The 19,783-nt window shown below is 33.2% G+C and overlaps 1 protein-coding gene across 2 annotated transcripts in view; it reads left to right on the top strand.

Moving 5' to 3' along the window:
* LOC145293792 (protein ECT2-like) overlaps positions 1–19,783 on the top strand; it is a 120,951-nt gene that overhangs the window by 37,102 nt on the left and 64,066 nt on the right. For both annotated transcript variants that reach the window (XM_080140346.1, XM_080140345.1), the window contains exons 4-7: positions 1,065–1,241; positions 7,074–7,163; positions 12,765–12,872; positions 16,589–16,690. In XM_080140346.1, coding sequence (XP_079996472.1) covers positions 1,065–1,241; positions 7,074–7,163; positions 12,765–12,872; positions 16,589–16,690 — 477 coding nt within the window. The remainder of the gene's footprint in view (positions 1–1,064; positions 1,242–7,073; positions 7,164–12,764; positions 12,873–16,588; positions 16,691–19,783) is intronic.

Genomic DNA, 19,783 nt, shown 5'->3' with positions numbered 1-19,783 from the left:
TGAATTGGATGCAAATTGTTCTGAATCTATCTCTCCTTCACAGTGTAATTCTACTAGAATTCAACCAATTCTCCGCTAACATCCTACAACTGGTTTGGTAGGATCTCGGCCGAAATATTTTCCTCTGTTTAGCAAAGTTATGAGCCTATAATCATCTAGTTTCTCCCCAGCAAACTTGTCTTCGCTTCTCCAGCAATATAATCACTCCGTTGGTTATTTGACCTGGGATGGAGCTCTGGTCAAACGACTGGTTGAAAGCATTCTTCAGAATCGATACATGTGCAACAACCTCAAAAACAATTTGCAGTTCCGACCAAGTTCTGATGATTTATTGCATCAACACTGACAAGACCTCATGTTACATAACCCTGCCTTCACAACCAGTTGCTCTAACTGCAAAAGACTCGGAACTATAAAAAGTTTTCATGACTATACATTTTAAATGAATGTGTCTCTTTAATCTATTGTATCATCTTTTTAATGTGAGTTGATAGTGTAGTATTGGTTCTGTTATTTATAAGTGCTCTTCCAAGAATTACCGCTTCTTCTTTTAGGAGGTGGGGCTAATTCTCTCAAATATTGCATCTTATAAAGGAGGAGATAATGTATCTTTGCTGTTGTCATAAGAATATTTCCAGGGAATATGTTCTTTTTTGAGATATGTATTTATGTTGATATTTTCCTCCCAAGCATTAACTCCTTCTTTTTTAAATGGAGTGAGTGTAGTGTTCATTTGTTATATACCATCCTCTCAGTCATTACCTGCTCTTTTTGGGGTCAGTGTATGATATGTTTGCTAATCATTCATTTTCCCAGCCTAAATTATATTAAATATAATTGAAAAAAATGTTTGATTCCTTTTTACTTAACTATTGTAAACATTTTGACATTCTTATAATATGCAAGAAATACCGATCTGGCTTGCTTTCCAAAAAATTGTATGATAATTAAAAACCGAAACTCCAAATCTTTAAAAGTATTTTTTAACATCACATTTATAGTAATGTCTTAACTTCATTTTTTGTTTGTTTTAATTTAAATGCCTTTTCTTTCCCCTTTTTCAGCATTTCAATCATCCTATTATTTATTCTGATACTGGCCAGGAGATCCCAACCTCTTCACAATGTGAATATATTTTTATTACTGATAATTTTGATGACCATGTCTTTCGACAACTCTATGGCAGTGGTAGAAGAATTATGGGGCCACCAGTCATCATCAAATGTGCCCAAGAAAATCTTGTAAGTAGAATTTGATTATAATAGCAGTACACATGAAAAAATAGAAATAGCTTAAAATATTTCAATATTGGTATCTATAGAAAGAGCTTGATGAGCTAAGAAAGAATCTTTTTAAATGTTTTAAATCCAATTAAAATTAAGGACGTTAAGACTATTTTTGTGCCTCACACGTTTGGATATTTTTCCCTCTTTAAAACCATATGCGTTTTGTCACATTTTTTACACTACTTTTTTAGTAAAAATGTTACATCTTTGTTAAAACAGAAAATTAAGCAATGAAATTTACTATATAAGTGTATTTTTGTGCTAGGAATTAGAATATGCGACTGAAAATCTCCAAAAATTATTGGTTTCCAAATAATCTGCAGTAAATGCACATAAACATGCTGCAATTCCTTAAAAATGCCATGTATCCATTAAAAGAAAAGAAGTTAAAGAACTCAAAGCTGAATTGTAATGCATTTTATGTACAAATAACTGAAATCGAAATCTAGGATTGTTTAAAAATGAATATATTGCAATATTTCTTTGGTATTAGTGTAGATTAATAACTCCCGTTACCCCCCACCCCCACCCCATCTGCCCACCTCTCCAAAATATGCAATTTTACCTTTGTAGGCAATTATGTGTGAATACCTTAAAAAACTTTAATGAAAGATAAACAAGTATTATTTTAGAATTTAATGTAAAATGATTCCCTATTTTGAGCCATTCTAGCGTTTTAGGGCAGCTAACCATTTTTTTTTTCTATCAGAGATTAATCCTGTGCACCGTTTTTTTTTTTTTTTTTTTTTTTTTCTCTAAAGACGATTATGTGTGGTTTTAAGAGGGTCTTTGTGCAATTATGAGAGGGTGGGGAGGTTGTCACTCTGACTTTGGGTTAATGATAGAGCTAAGGAAATTTATGTTTGAACACCTTGAAGACTTGATAGAAACAAAAGAAAAACAATTTTAGAATTTAGAATGGGGGTTAGTTTCACATAAATTTCAAGACCATTCTAGCGTTTTAGGACAGTTGACTAATTTTTTTTATGGTGCACTTTTCTTTAAGGAAGGATTTTTTTTTTTTTTTTTTATAGACACTTATATGTAGCTTACCAAGGAACTTTGTTTGGTGAGGAGCTTGCCACTTAGACTTAGCATTATTGTTAGGGCTAAAGAAGGTTTTAAGAGGAGGAGGTTTTCCACTTGTACATAGGGTTAGAGGTAGGATTAAGAGAGTTTTTTTTTTTTTTTTTTTTTTTTTAAGAAGGCGTTTGACTTCAATATTTACCCATATTTACGCTTAGTGGGTCATGATTATTGGCTTTTGAAAATGTTATGCCTTAGATTTTGGACATCAAATTACTTTTAAATATGAAATTTATTTTTGTTTGTTGTAATTCTTAAGGGGTGTGAAACTTAACAAGAATTACGACAAATAGACAAAAATAAATTTCATTTAAAACAAGTGACGTCACTAATGGAAAACATGACGTTTGGAAAACTTAAGTATTTTTGCCCACTTATTTAAATATCAAAAAACATTACAAAATCTTACCGAAAACGCTGTTTTATGATATTAACTTTTTATCACTTTATTTGCTTAAAACTCTTAAAATATATAAAGTACATTATTATTAATTAATTTATTTGAAAGTATATTCATTTTCGAACAAAACGGTGGTATTTTGAGGACTTAAGATGCTTTGGTTTTTAAAATATGATGATTTTAGCAGAACATCCTTGAAATCCAAAGCGTTTTTATCGTCCGTGTGTATTGCTAATTATAAGTTTACTATTCTATCTATATTATGTATTGGACTGCAGTAAAGATTTTCAGTAATGTTAGGATATTATAGTTCAGAATTATTTCAATAAAGATCGATTATTTGAACTACTATTCTCATCTTAGTTGTTATATTCGTAACATTTTGGCTGATGTAACCTTTGCCCTTCATTTGTCCACAGGAAAATATGACTTGATGTTTACGATTGTTAATCTTTTTGTTTTTACTCTTATTCCTTCCAACAAAGCAAATTATAGCTGAAATGTAAGGGTTACTGTGCATTAAGGACAATTACTACAGACACACTCTAATTAGGGAGTTGGCAGTAAGTTGTCTGTTCACATTACATTTAAACTTATGCATGTTAGTACAATCAGAAGTAAAATATGGGGAGGGAATTCCAAAGTCTTTTGTTGGTTGAAGGTTCAATCCTTACTACAGGTGATACTAAGAGAATAACGTAAAATTAACGCTTTTTTTACCTAGTCATGTCTGACAGAAAACAATATACCCCTGTGGATTAAATGAGGGTAATTTTCGCAAGTTCAAAAAGATCTGATTGAAGAATGTTGGAGATTTGTTGGACGAAACTTTGAATATAGTAATCAAAATGAGAATAGTGGTCCAAATAATTCAAACGATACAAGCTTAGAATAGGCAATGACCAATATTGAACAAATTATAATTTGACAGTGTTTGATATACAAATTTATATTGAAACAATCAAAATAGTATTGAAAAAGGTAAGGTCTACACAGAAATTTATGTATATCATTATTACAAATATCACTGTAAGATAAATTTTGATTTGAAATTAATTTTTGAAAATGTGTTATGATCTTTAAAACTATATAAAAAAAATACCCAAATCTTTCATTAGAAAACTTGTTTGCTTGTAAGTTAATTAATTTCCTGTGTTAGTTTGCTACACGCTAGTCTTAATATTATTTTAGTGATCAATTGTTTCAGGGATTTAAAACCAAAACAGTATTTTATATCATGACACCTCAGCAGTATTGATTAAACACCACCTCCCTTAATAAATCAAGAACAAAAACATTCCAAATATAGGATCTATTTTTTTTTTTTAGTTTGCTTCAGATTATTTTGCTAACCTACTCATGTTAAAATGTTTTCCTTATCTGTGTCGTTTGTCTTTGCCGAAGAAAAAGAGTTTGTCTACAAAACTGTTGTATTTTTGTACAAACAAATCCATTACACTACGTATCACTATCCTTTTGGTTATTTATATTATGTATTTACACTATGATTTACTTTATATTTATTACAGTTTATTTAAAAATATATAAAAATTTGCATATATATGAAGGGTGTTACAAAAGTAATGCTTCCTATTTTTTATTCCACCTGAATGGATCAGAGAGGATTGCAAATTGCATTGTAATAACTGAACTTATGTGTTCATGGAAGTTGTTGGTTGTGTGTCAGAAGCAGAAATGTATCATTAAATTCCTGGCAAAAAAAGCATTTAGATTAGTGACTATGTATAAAAATAAATTCTGGAACACAAACGATCACTTGTTTTAATGGCACTATTCCTGTCTGTGTTGCTATTCAATTTTTGAGTCTTAAAAAGAAATAAAAAAAAAGGTTTATTTTTGGAACCACCCTTATATATAGTTTTTTAAAATTTATATATGTTATACAGTTTATACTGGATTTCTAGTCTAATTTTACTCTATCAGTGTACTTTGATTAATTTGATATGATTTAAAAGCATCATGATAGTGAGCAAATTATTCAATTTTTTAATCAATTTTCACCCCAAACAAGGCACAGTGCCACTTTGAAGTAGGGGGCTACTATCAGGGACATAATTTGCGGGGACATTATGAAGGGAGATGAGTAGAAAGATGTTTGTTCACATTACACTTGAATTTCTGCATATCAGTACAGTTGGGAAAGCAGAATCCTGGAAGGGAGCTCCAAAGACTTGCAGTTCTGAGGAAGAAACTATTGGAGTAAAAGGCTCTCTTGCACCTAGGGATCGCTACTGTAAAGGGGTGGAACTTAGTTGCTTGTCAGGGGTAGTTACGTCGAGGAGGTACAAGTGTTTGCAGTTTGCCAGAGCATTCACCATTAAAGTATTTGTAGAACAGGCAGAGGGATGCAACATCTCATCGATGGGACAGAGGCTGAAGCCTAGATGACAGTTCAGGACCTATCAGGTTGGCGACTCTCTTTTGAACCTTGTCCAGGAGTAAGAGACAAGCAGTAGATGCACCAGCTCAAATGTGACAACAGTATTCCATACATGGGCGAATGGTGACCTTATAGAGGTACAGGATACTTTCAGGTGAAAGTAATTTTCTAGCACGGTAGAGAGAGCCCACCTTCTTTGCAGCAACCTTGGCAATGTTCTCAACGTATCTATTCCAGTTCATATTCCCTGTAAACGTTAGGCCGAAGAGTTTAAAAGAAGTACTTTCAGGCAAGTGTTCTTGGCCATTGCTATTGGTGGTAGAGAAGGTTTCTTGTAATTATCGAAGGAAACAAGCTTAGTCTTGGCAGCATTGAATGTGACCATCCATTTTTATTCCCATTCCACTACAGATTGGAGGTCATCCTCTAGTGTTTTTGCCATTTCCTTAGATATGTGTTCATTTGTTTTCCCCTCATATCTGTTATAGAGAGTGGTGTCATTGGCAAATATACCAATCTCCGAAACAATTTTATCAGGGAGGTCATTTATGAATATTAGGAATAATAAAGGTCCAAGGATAGACCCCTGAGGTACTCCCGCATTTATATCATATCGTTTAGATGTACGACTGTCGAGGACAACTTGGATTTTTCTCTTGCTTAAGAAGGATTTAATTACATCATGTATTCTTCCAGTGATACCATATGATCTAATTTTCCTTAGAAGACCATCATGCCATACCCTGTCAAAAGCCTTAGATATATCAAGGACTACCGCTCTACCCTCCCCTGTTTTTCCCAGTCTAGATGGTCTCCAGTAGGTGCAGGATCCAATATCTCTCTCTCTCTCTCTCTCTCTATATATATATATATATATATATGAAAAAATGAAACTGCAGCACTAATCCTAATGCAGGTTTAACTGGCTTCGTCCAAAAGAGGAAGTTTCATGGGATTATGAAATTCACAAGCGGTCCTCAGTCGCTTGTATATCTCCGTTAGGGGAGATGACGTTTTTTTTTTTTGTTTTTTTTTTTACAACTCTTGCAGGAAGGTGTTGACAAACAGCACTTGCTATTCCCAAATTAGTTACTCATCGGGTACTGACCAGGCTAAAAGTTGCCTAACTTTGGTGATCTAGCGCAAACCAGTGTGTCAACGTGATTATGCTGTACATAATAACCCAAGTCTATATCAATCATTGACACTATTTTTGCTATATCAGCTTTTCAGAGTTGCTACACAACCAAGCATTCTAAACCAAAATCAAAACTTTTTTGCAGCACTTTTAACCACTCAGCTATTAATAACATGAAACTTTCATGTTTTCTATATAAAAACCATTATCACTGAAGAGTGCTCAATTTGTTTTTGTGGAGAGATTAGCATTATTACTAATAGTAGTTAATGATTTTACTTAACATTTTACTCTTTGCAAGACTAATCTGTTTGCTTGTATTGATGGCAACAATCTACATGTGGATGGTTATCTGCCTGTTGTCTGCTTAGACTGTGCCACACATTTGCCTGGTCTTGTTTGCTTCACGAGGATTTCTCTATATGTGTCCTCAGTCTTGAATCTCATTGATGTCCTTTTATCTGCCCGAGGTTGTGTTTGCTGCACTTGCTATCCTATTTGTTCTGTTTGTACCATTCCCAACTGCTCTGTTGTTGATACTATATCCAGCAGTATTGATTGATGTAAGGGAGAGGAGCATATATTTCATATCTATTTATACATATATAATTTAAAGACCTAAGTATTTTCTGATTTGTAATAAAGAATACCAATCACAATAATGATAGTTACTCATAATGATTTTGTGAAATTATGAAACCTGTAAAAAAGGTTTACATATACTCTTGATATAAATATATACATTGTTATTGTTTCTTTCAGCCCCTGCCAAAGTATACTCGTCCACTCTACTGTACAGCCATGTCTGGACTTGTTTTGTGTTTTACTGGAATTAAACGGAAAGAAAAGATGGTAAATTTTTAGTATTGGTCTTGACGTTTTTTTTCTGTTTAATAAAAATAACATTTGCTTATGCAAATTATCAGTTTTTATGGCTGTATTTAGAATATATTTTAAAAAATAAATATTGGGTAAATTCATCAAAGTAACTTTCCTGGCAGTTTTCAAAAAAAAAAAACTGTAATTTTCCATTCCACAACCAATATAATGCTTTTATTACCAAATGTCCACATCTAAAAATCCATGTTAGTGCAGATTTTACTAACATTAGATTTTCGTCAACATTTTATATCATTACTTCTGGGTAATGAGAACCCGTTGACAAAGTGGAGAGGATGGTTGTCACCAACTAGTACAGTAGTTGAGCAAAGATATTGCTACATTTACCTATTTCATGTATTTTCGTTGATACATATCTATTTAACTGTTATTGTGTTCTCTCTCATTAATTATTCAAATACTTGGTGAACAAGGATTCAAACTTACATGAGAAACCCAAAAACAACTACTTGGCAGCGAGATAATTTGATTTTACACCAAAATAACTTGTTGGCGACTATTTGAAATAGCTTACACTAGGATCCTGAAAGAAAAAAAAAAGAAACGATGCAAGTAAGCTCTGACTTAAATACGAGAAAAGTTTGGACTAAATAGAAAGTAAACCCTCTTTGTCTTTTCTCAAAAAAAAAATAAATGGGAGAACTGTAATGTTTGGTAATGTTTTTCTTATTTCTCAAGTCGTGCCAAAATTAATTTCTCTTTTTGCAAAAAAGAAATAAAAAAAAAACGTTATGCTATGCTTTGTGGGGACAAGGAAGAAAAAGAAATTGACCTAAATTCTAAATATAACTCTCCACTTTTTATGCAAATTAAGCTTTTCAGCTGGAATTGAAACATTTTGTCATTCCTAAGTTGATTATTACGGAAGCGAAATGCAAGATTTTATTGTGTGAATTTTGTGAAATCCTTTATTTCTGGTTGACTGTCACTTTCAAAGTAAACATTTTTTTTCCTCTTTTGGACAACTTGCAAATATTCTTTTTCCTTTTCTTTGTTAAAAGGCTTGGAAGCTATTTTTGTTGCAGTAAATTTTTGGACCCCTCCCCCCACACACACTTTAGTTTGCCTTTAAAGTTTTGTATACCGAAATAATAAATGAGACTTGACAGCCTACCCACATGCACACACACACAAAAGGACATTTTCTTTTTTTTTGTTTTTTATTGTTCCTTTGAGATTTTTCTTTTCCTAGTTTAAAAAAAATTTTTTTTTTTTTTTTTGTCGTTCGCCTGGGAAGGATATCGAATATGGAGAACGGGAGCATTTTAAGGCCATAATTACACTATTACTAAGGGCTCAAATGGATCACCAGCAGAAGTTAGAGGAAAGTTTTAAAGACTAATTGCAACAACAAGCACAGCGGGAACATATGTTGGAGGAGAAATTGTTTCTTCAACAGAAGGAAGAAGGCGATAAATTGTTACTTCAACAGAAGACACGAGGAATTGTTTTTAAGTGTTGAATAAGAAAGAACATATTGATGAAAGCACTGCATTTTTCCAAAACACCATATGGAATTCCATTGATACATCTAACTACCTATCCGAGCAAGATATGACGTTTGACGCTTTTTATAGCAGATACAAGAACTTATTCATTGTTGACCTCTAAGAGTGGAGCAATGCCAAAAAGGTCTGCCTACTTCTATGGAAGCTAGGGACTACAGAACAGTTAGTTCATTGACTGTATTTTACCCAGGAAGATGAGCGAGCTGAAATTCTTCAAAGTGGTCAAACTTTTATCTAAACTCTTCAGCCCAAATACGATGCTTTTTCATAAGAGATGGAAGTGCCTCAACCTTGCAAAATGTGACAGTGAAGACTATATCACCTTTGTATCTATTGTTAATAAACACTGTGACGATTTTAGTCTAGCTGAATTATTAGCAGATGATTTAAAATGTTTGATTTTTGCACAGGGTCTTATCTCAGCAAAAAATACAGAGATAAGACGAGGAGTCCTATCTAGACTTGAAAGAGAAAAAAGGCTCGCTCTCCAAAAGTTGATCGAGGATTGCCAATGTGTAGTTAGTTTAAAGCATGACTCCTGAAACATTGAGGAATACGCATGAAGGACTACTTTCAGACCAAAAGATTACTCTCCTGGAAAAAACAAACAAATGAGAAGAAAAACCAGGTACAACCAAGGAGAGGCCATCCAATCTTCAAACCTGATTCGTTGCGGAAGAAAGATGTTTTACCGAAAAATATGCGATAAATGTGGCAGGAAGGCCATGAAGCAACGCATTGCAAAAGGAACAAAAACAACAGGGTCCAACAAACAAGATCCGACAAGGAAGCAGACAAAAACAGGCAGAAATCTGCCACTGTCAACATCCTCAATAAAATAGAAGAGTTACAGTTGGACTCCCATTCAGATCTGTCCATTATCAACCTACAGACATGGAAAAGGTAGAAGAAAGCAATCATGCGTAAAACGAATAAGTCAGCTCGAACAGTGACAAACAAAGTAAAATTTGAGGGAAAGCTAACACTTTGTGATGTTAAATGGCGCTAACAAAAAAGTGAAAGTTTATGTACATAAGACATCTGAATGGATTGGATTTTGAATTGTGGGACCAACCTGTGAACAAATTCTGCCATAAGGGAGAAGACTCATCTATGAGAGCACAATGATTGAAGGATGGGTGAAGGGAAAAATTTCCAGAAGTTTTCTCATTGAGTCTCTGAAGATGTACCAAGGCTATAGCCGGATTTAAACTGAAGAAAAATGGTCTACCCGTTTTGAAAAAGAAATGAAAGTTTGCGGCAACTGAGAAAATCGATAAGGAACTGGATCAGCTACAAAAGGCAGAGATATTATCGAAAGTGAGCATCAGTGATTGGGCAGCCCCTACAATATATGTGACCAAAAAGACCAATCAGATTTGTGCATGTGCAGATTTCTCTACAGTCCTGAATGCAGCTCTAAAAGATTACCACTATCCCCTCCCCATGCCAGAGGAGGTAGTCAACAAACTAAACAGTGGTAAAATATTTTCTAAGGTGGATTTAAGCGATGCGTATTTACAGATTCCCATCAAGGAGGAATGTTCTAAACTCCTGCATCAATATGCATAGGGGAGTCTACAATTTTGAGAGGTTAGCTTTCGGGATCAAGGTAGCACCTGCAATCTTCCAGCAGGTCATGGGCACCATGCTGAGTGACCTCGACTTCACTGGCGTCTACTTGGATGACATTGTCGTTGCCAGTAAATCCACAGGCAAGCATTGCAAACACATACATAAGGTTTTTAAAAGAATTCCAAGCTATCATTTTAAAGTGAAAGAAGCTAAATGTGACTTCCTCATGAACGAGATGAAATACTTAGGTCACATAATTGATAAAAATGGATTGACACTCTGATCCTGAGAAGGCAGAAGCTATAAAAAACCTGCCTGCTCCAGATAATGTACAAGCACTCCAAAGTTTTCTGGGACTGGCTAACTACTTCCAAGTCTTCATAAAGAAATGCATGAATTGCATGCCCCATTGAATGAATTATTTAAGAACTAGCGAAGGGTACCCGGCGTTGCCCGGGTGTTTGGGGGTGTTAAAAAAAAAAAGTAAGTATGAGGATCGAACCCGAACCGTTGAGGCAAAGTTGTAAATTAAAGTGTGAAACCCCCCCCCCCCCAAAAAAAAAACGTGCGATGTTAACCATTGCCCCACCGCGAGATGCTAACGGAAACCTGTTTTAATTTATTTAATTACTTGGATTTAGCAGGTGCCCGTTTTAATGAGTTAATGAGGTCAAGTGTTTGACTGCGGGATTTCATTTACTACTGAACGCCCCCCCCCCCAAGATGTTATAGAAAAAAGACTAACCCACATGCGGCGAGCGACAAATCTTGAATATTTATCTTACCGAAATCAAGCAAATTAAATAGACAGGCGAGCTTCATTGTTAACTGTGAGATATTACGATTTGTATGTGATATAAAAAGTTTTAAAAAGTTGTGGAGCGAGCGACCGCTTCTCTGAAAGAAGCCTTTTGTAGACACACAGAAAAAGCGAACACACATACATGCATTTATATTTAAAGAAGAAAAAGCCTGGGATTGAACGCCTGAATGTCAAGTGGCGTTTGAGGAAACCAAGGATACTTTAACATTGGAGCTTTTTCTTACACACTATGATGCAAAGCTGAAAATAATAGTAGCGAGCGACGCAAGCTCATATAGTGTTGAAACATGTATACTTCATATAATGCCTAACGATACCAAAAAAACGATTGCCCATGCATCCAGAATGCTACTAACAGCTGAGAGAAAGTAGTTGCAGATCAAAAAGGAGGCACTAAGTATCATATTTGCCGTAACAAAATTTCTGGAAAAAAACGAATGAAGAGCTTGATGAGAAGCTACGTCTGCTGGTCTAACATGGAAAAAGACATTGTGGAGATGATAGACTCTTGCACAGGTTGCGCCCTCACTGCAAAAGCATTGATTACATTCAAACCCTGAGCAAGACTAACGAGCCATGGTCTAGAATTCATATTGACTTTGCAGATCCGCTCGATGACCACTATTACTTAATTGTAGTCAATAGCTACACCAAGTGGCCTGAGATATTAGGGTGCAAAAAACCGACAACTGAAACAACAATAAATTTCCTATATGAACTGTTTGCTCGTTTCGGTGTAATAGACAGCATTGTGAGCGACAATGGAACTCGGGTCATGTCTGTAGAGTACAAAAGTTTTTGCAACACGTTCCAAATAAAACACATCACCACATCCCAATATCACCCTTGATCGAATGGGCAAATGGAACGTTTTGTGGACACTCTCAAAAGAGCACTGAAAAAAGCTCAAACTATCCCAACGTGTATAGGATTACACCTAATCCTAACACCCCAATAGCGGCCTCATTGGTGGAAACTGTGTTTGCACGGAAGGTGAGATCTGTTTTTGACAAACTCTTATCAAAACAGTTAAGACCACAAGTGGCCACTTGTGTACCTAGTAAATGTTTCATGCCAGGAAAGAGTTTTCTTCCAAAGTTACAAAAATAACACCTCATTCGGAATGTGTGTATGATCAGTAAGTCTGTGGTATGGTATATATCGTGCAAGGACTGAAACATACCCATAAATGTTACCAAAACCAAGTAAGATGTCACAGATGATACCAGCGATCCACCACCATTGGAGGAGGAACCGATCCACACTATTTTTGAGACATTTGATTCCGAACCTCCCCAAACAACACCTGAACAATGATGGTTGGTTCAGTAAAGAAAGGTCACCAATCCACTAATGATCCATCCTAAATGAAAGAAGTATTAACAGCTTTATGTACATAAAGCTTGGGAGCGGGGGGGGGTGCACCCCTAGTGGCTGGAATATGTCTATTTCATAATGTCACTTCCAGGTAACGAGGACTGGTTGACAAAGTCAGTCAGAGACGGACACGCAGAGAGGATGGTCATTGGGAAAATTGTCACTTTCATATGTAAGAAAGATTGAAATAAATATTGATTTTATATGAAAGAGACAAAAATGAATTTTGATTCTGTAACTGTAAGAATTGTTTATTTTTACAAATTTCAGACCAAATTGACAGATATTGTACATCACATGTGTGGAATTGTGAAAAGAGAGATTTCACCCAAAGTCACACATCTTGTAGCCAACTGCTGTGGCAATGACAAATACAGGGTAAGCATACTAATCTTTTTACTTTGATTTCTAGTAATAAAATTGTGACAACTTTATGTGTCTGTGTGCTATTTCTTACTTCAATGTAGCTTTGACAATTATAGTAAATTTTGTCAGGCTATCAGCCATGACTGCATTGAAATCTAAAAATAATTCTTAATTATATTCTTACTGTCACATGAGTGAACATTCAACCTCGAGAAGATAATCGGTTAGAACTGATTATTAGCACTTTATCAGTTGCATGATGTAGATTGTCGAGTTTGCTAAGATACACCTGAAAAAGGTAGGTCGAAGGTTACAAAACATTGTAAGAATAACATCCAAAGGAAGAAGGGTAGTTTGTATACTCCAAATAAGACAATGCTTTCTTTTTAAATGTTTGTTTTCTGCATCTTGATTCTTACCACTTTCAAAATGTTTTGGTAATTCTATTTTTTTTTTTTTTTTTTTTTTTTAAATATAGTTGGCAATCTTTGGGTAATTTTGAATGGTATCTTTTAATCTACTGAGGTAGCTTGCACCTCCATGTTTTTCACATATTTTTAAAATTCCTTCAAGAATTGAACTCTTAACCTCTAGGTAGAATTAACTCTAGATACTCGTAACCAATGTGGTTATCTATAACAATATGTCATCTCAGAAACATTGTTAATTATAATTTGTGACAATGGGTGTGGTTATTTTCAAACCTATTGTTTTAATCCTGACTGCCTACTCATTTGAGCATTGCACTTTGTGTGTTAATGCCACATGAATGTCATATCTAGTTAATAGTTCTTGTTCTTTGCTATTATTGCACTGACCTTGGTTTTGCTTTAATCTGAATTTCATCAGATTTTTTACTTTTGAAATGGATAAATTGACAAGTTTCATTCTGCATGTACAATAAACGTAAGTTTTTTGTTTCATATGATTTTTATATATTACTTGGTTGTGAAAAACAACACTTTTTCATTTAGAAATTAAATGGCTAAAATATTATGCAAGAGTTTGTGCAAAGAATTACTCAGCATTGGTGGTCTCGTGTGCTTGCTATTAATGGGTGGTATAACAAGATTGCATACGTGAAATGAACAGCTCTTGTATAGTGCAGTCATTTTGGAACATGCCAACTAAAAAAAGGGATCATCCAAAAAACAATGGCCTCAAGTGGAAGATAAAATTTTTTAAAAATTATATATATTTACAAAAAAATTTTTTTATAAGTTGAGCAGCAGTATTCAACCAAAACATGTGAAGGTGTCTTCAAAGTTCTTCCAAAACATGAATACGAATTGAAATTCATACACCAATCAAACATTAAAACAATAAATATGCTCATGATAAAGTTACAAAATTTAGTTTTCAACATGAATACAAATAAAACATGAGTTATTTCCCCCTGCGATCAGGACTCCTTGATTCATATAAACGATTGTTGATCACAATGTTTGTTGGATTTTAGTAACAAAAAAGTGTACCTTTAGATATTTGCGGAAATGTAAACTTTTTAACAATTTATCAGGCGTTTCTCAGTTTTCCTCTGGAGTAAACCAGAATTTTCCTGTGGTCATCTTTTATCTAAAAAAAATATTGATCCTAACTTTTAATGGATATTGAGCAATAATGGAGATGTTAGAACTTACCAATATATTCCCATGTGTGTGTGTATATAAAATATATATATATATATATATATACTAGCAAAAGTACCTGTCGTTGACTGGGTTCAAAAACAGCCTACAGAAAATGGACTCTGATTTATGGAAGTATGATAACTTATGAAAAGGAAGGGTTGTAATGAGATAGCTTCGAATTAGAGGGCATCAAAACCAAAGCAAAATATGATGAAAGTAAAAATAAAATAGATAGACCTCATAATTTATTATACCATACCTGTTCAGACTGAAACACTTATTACAATATTCTGTGGATCTATATTAAAAAACCTTGTTAAACTTTGTGACAGATTTCCATTCTATGGAGGTCAGGCACGAACAAACACTCCATAATTTTATTATACCATATTTCTTCAAACTTAAACATAATTATCAAAGTATACTTACACAGATAGATATGAAAAGTCTTTATTAAAGTTTGTGCCTATTTCCATTCTATGGAGGCCAGGCGCGAACGCAGACCCCACAATTTTATTATACCATCCCTATTTAATTAAAACATACTTATCAAAGTATTCTTATGTACATCTATATCAAAAACACTTGTAAACGTTTTTTTTAATTTTTAAATTTTTTATTTGCATACTTTGTGGACCAGGCGCGAACGCAGACCCCACAATTTTAATGAACCACCGTTCTGCCAGATCAAACCTGCCCATTCCTGTGTCTCGATACATCTATCATCAGTAATCAGTTTTTTAAAATAGTCAACCATATAGGAGCCTATTCGTGACCAGACACATACACACACACACATTCAGCTTTATATTATAGATATATTAACTGATTAAGTTCAGGTATATTGTTACCATAAACTAAAACCAATATTTCTTCAAAAGTGTCAAACTTTTCTATAACTAAAATTATATAAACATTGTAAGGAATTTACGAAAAATTGATCATTTTCATGTTTTGTAAAACCCTCAAAATCTTTGAATCTTGAAAAAACATAAAAATGTTGAAACATGTTGATTGATCCACATAGACTCCTTACAACGGTTACATAATTTTAGTTATGTATACATGTAAAATTTCATGGTTCTTTTTAAAGAATCAATTTTGAGAAAATTAGAATTAATAAAAACATTTTCTCAAAAATGTCTTGGAGAACATTTTGTAAAGTCAACTGTGATGTTTCATTTAAAGTGATTATATTATAAAATGAAATGCACCCTAAGAGTTCGTGAAATTTCTGTTTACAGGCTTTAATTGAACAAAAGAAGAAATCGGGTAAATTTCAATCAACAGGATTATCTGGAAGTCTTGTTATCCTACCAAAAAGTAATAACAGGAAAGGAATACGCACTAAAGCCCAAATTCATTAAAATATCACGGGTCATGTGCAGCTCATTTTGTGCCACAAGAATAGTGTTCATACGCTTTTGTGAAGCAGTATCAATAAAAGTAAATAAACTGAATCCATTACATTTTTTTTTTAATTCTGAAATTTCTTTTGCTTCTAATATTCTTATTTTGATTTACTGTTTTAAAAGGGAATAAAGTTAACTCAAATGTTTTGTTTCGCTATTCTTGTTACCTTTTCTGGTAATAAAAGTAATAAAACTTTCAAATCACCTTGTAACAATTTAATCAGTCATCAGATTATAATGATGTCCGTTTGATTTTTGTTCAATACAAAAGTTTGCAAGAAAATGTCTAAAAATTTTTATAATTTTGAAAGCAGCTTTACAAGCTAATATCTATTTGAAACGGATGTATTTTTCACAAAACACTGCATTCAGCATACTCACTTATCCAATCGACTTTTAATGTGCAATTGAAGAAAAGTTTTGTTCTTCATTGATTAAAAATAATTTTATATTTTTCGTTTCCTGCATAAAATAAATTGCTGCAGCAAAATGCTTGATATAATTCGTACAAAGTATTTTAAAGTTGCATATGTTGTAAAAATATGCCCCCACCCCCTCCTATTTCATTTCAATTGTAGGTAAAATAGTAATCTGTTCAACGCATCATGTATAATGAATTGTTTTAAAAAAAAGACCACATCAAATGCATTGACTATTTGCTTTTATTTTTTTTTTTGCTTTGCAGTTTTCAGTCAATTATGGTATTCCCATTATGAGAGTTGATTGGATCATGGACGTGTGGGAATGTAGGAATGACATTTTGAGTCGAGCTGACGAAGAAAAATATGTGAGTCTCATGTTTATATATATAAAAAATTCTTTTGTTATCAGATTTTTTTTTTTTAACGGAAATAATTTTTTCCATTTTCAAATTAAATCTATTGTTTATCAATTTTGTGTATTATTTCAATACTTATTTACTAAATGAAACTAAATGATCCTAATAGGTTGCAAGAAATAACTTCCAAATGGTGAAGTTGTTACTTCTTGGTTTTCCCTCTTGATAGTTTGAATACAAACTATATTGAATGTTCAAATATTGTTTTAATTTTGAAAACAATTATCAATAACTGTGATTTGTTGCACTAAAAATTCCCAGGAAATTTCCATTACCCCTCCCCCCCCCAAAAAAAAAACCCGGTTGTCTTAACTGCAGATGATTTTAAATATGGCCCCTTTTCTAACATGTCATCTTGTTTGATAAACCAGAACTTTTGATACTTTTTTCCTTATCTAACTCTTTAGTGCAGTTGTTTATATTTGGGTATTTTTCACATTATTTCCAAGATGAATAATTACTTGATTAACATCTTCAGACTCTATATAAAATTGTTTTGTTTTTTTTTCATATATATCTTCTAGGAGAGTAAGAGAACAAAACAATAATCAAAGGATACATGAAAAATAATACTTATGCAAAAAATAGGAAAAAAAAACAACACCTCTAATCAAACAGATAAGTACAATGAACTTATAGGAAAACTTATACGTCTGGAACCAAATGAATAACCAAGCTTCAAAATAATTTTTTTTAAATACTTCACCTCCAAAAATTAGAGAAAACAAAACTAGAAACCAAAAAAAAAAAAATACCCCCAAAATATTACTCCCCCCTCTCCTCAAAAAACATGCTGAAGATCAAATCTTGCTAAAACCAAACAATAAATTAGCAAAATCTTCAATACTTATTCTAAAAAAAAAAAAAGAAAAAAAAAAGCAGTATCTCCTAAACAAAAATTGAAAATACTCAATAATAATTAAATTGAATTGACCAATGAAATGGATACAAGGAAACCAGAGAACACCAATTGATTATCAAAACAAAATAAAAAACAAGATCAAAACAAAAGATATCGATTTAACTCCAGAACCAGAACCTCAAACAACAAAGCTAAAACAAAAGATCAAACAGAAGACAACCCAAAAGCAGAAGAAATGGAAAAACCAAAAGCTAACCATGCAACCAACTTCTAGACCAAGAACAACAGTTAAAAACAGATTTGAGGAAATGGATACAGAAAAACAAAGATCAGATACTAACTACTAAGAAAAATTAACAAACTGAAAGTAAAAACAAACAATAATATAAAAAATGCATAAAAAATACAATGGAATTGCAGAGGCAAACATAAATAAACTTCTTATACTCCTAACAAATCTACATCCAGCTGCCATTTGTCTCCAAAAAACAAGATCAAATAAAAATGAATAACCACACCTAGTATAACTACATACACAAATCCATAAACAGAGCCTGTAGGTGTATCAATTCTAATCAGGAATGACATATGGCAAAACCCAATTCAACTACAAACCAACTTACAAGCAACAGCTGTTAAAATAACCCTTTATCAGACAATCAATCTCTGTTCTATCTATATTCCCCCAGGTGATCCAGTCTCAGAAACAGACTTGAATGCCCTCATGAACTAGCTCCCAAAACCCTACATTCTCATGGGAGATCTTAACAATTACAACACATTATGGAGTAGCCAAAATTCTAACAAAAAGGTTCAATCATAAAAAAATTTCATCAATGAAGAAAACTTGTATCTTTTCAACAATCAATTACACACTTATTTACATTCAGGGATTTTGCTATTGATATAACAATTGGCGATCCCTCATTATCCCTGAAATATAAATTGCAAGCTTATAATGACTTATGTGGAAGCGACCACTTCCCAATCATATTGGAAGGTTTTGGCACCAAACTCTAAATAAAAAAAAATACTCAGATGGAACCTATACAAAGACGACTGGGGAAAATTCCAAAAATGTTCACAAATTACAAATAAATTGACTCCAGACACAAATGCTACTCAAGAAAATTATACGGCCCATTTCATCAAGACTAATTGAAATCGCTAAAGATTATATACTAAGGCTTGCATCGTCAATAAAAATAAACAAACCTTCATATAATAAAGACTAAAGATGCAATTCGTTCTCATCACTTACCATTGAAAAGCTTCAATAAGAAACCTACAGTAGAAAGTTTAATCAAATATAAAACACTCGAAGCCATAACAAAAACAACTATGAAAGAGGCCCCCCCCCCCAACTGGGAAAAATTTTGTTTCTAAATAAAATACCAATACCCAATCGAAAACAGTATGGAAAATAATTCACAAAATAACTGGGAAAAACCCATTAAAACATCTTGTATAAAATAACTCAATAACAACCACTGAAGAAGAAATTGCAAATCTCTTTGCAGAAAACTTTGTAAATATCTCTTCCTACCAGAACTGATCTCTAATGTTCCAAAAGATAAGGAAAAAATATAAAAAAAACTTCAAATCCAAAAACGAAGAAAATTACAAGAAACCATTTTCCATTCATGAGCTATGAAAAGTCCTTAGAAAATTTCACCACACAGTTATCGAACCAAACAATATACATTATGAATTCTTAAACTAACTCCTGAAACCTTCCTTAAGTTACCTACTAGAAATCAGCAATATCTGGATTAGCTAAAATATCCTAATGCCATAGAAAACAGTTAATGTTGTTCCCATACCAAAAACTACTATAAACTAGAATAACATTTAACAAAACAACACAGCAAACCCAATCAACTTTAGACCAACAACTTTAACAAGTTGCATCTGTAAGACATTTGAAAGAATGATTGACTTATATGGTACCTGGAAACTAACAACCTCATCACCAAATTCCAATCAGGCTTTAGAAACAAAACACTCTAGCTCACCGAGTGTAACTGGAAACATTTATATGAGGTCTTTATCTGGAAGGAACATGTGTATGCAGCCTTCTTTGATTTGGAGAAGGCCTACAACACAACCTGGAATTAGGGAATTATGAAGGACTGGAAAGAACTAGGACTACAAGGCAGAGTACCTATACTCATAAACAA

This window comes from Euprymna scolopes, chromosome 15, assembly GCF_053919585.1.
Source record: "Euprymna scolopes isolate OS-2025 chromosome 15, ASM5391958v1, whole genome shotgun sequence".
Classification (NCBI taxonomy): domain Eukaryota; kingdom Metazoa; phylum Mollusca; class Cephalopoda; order Sepiida; family Sepiolidae; genus Euprymna; species Euprymna scolopes.
This window is presented reverse-complemented; position numbering and strand designations above follow the sequence as displayed.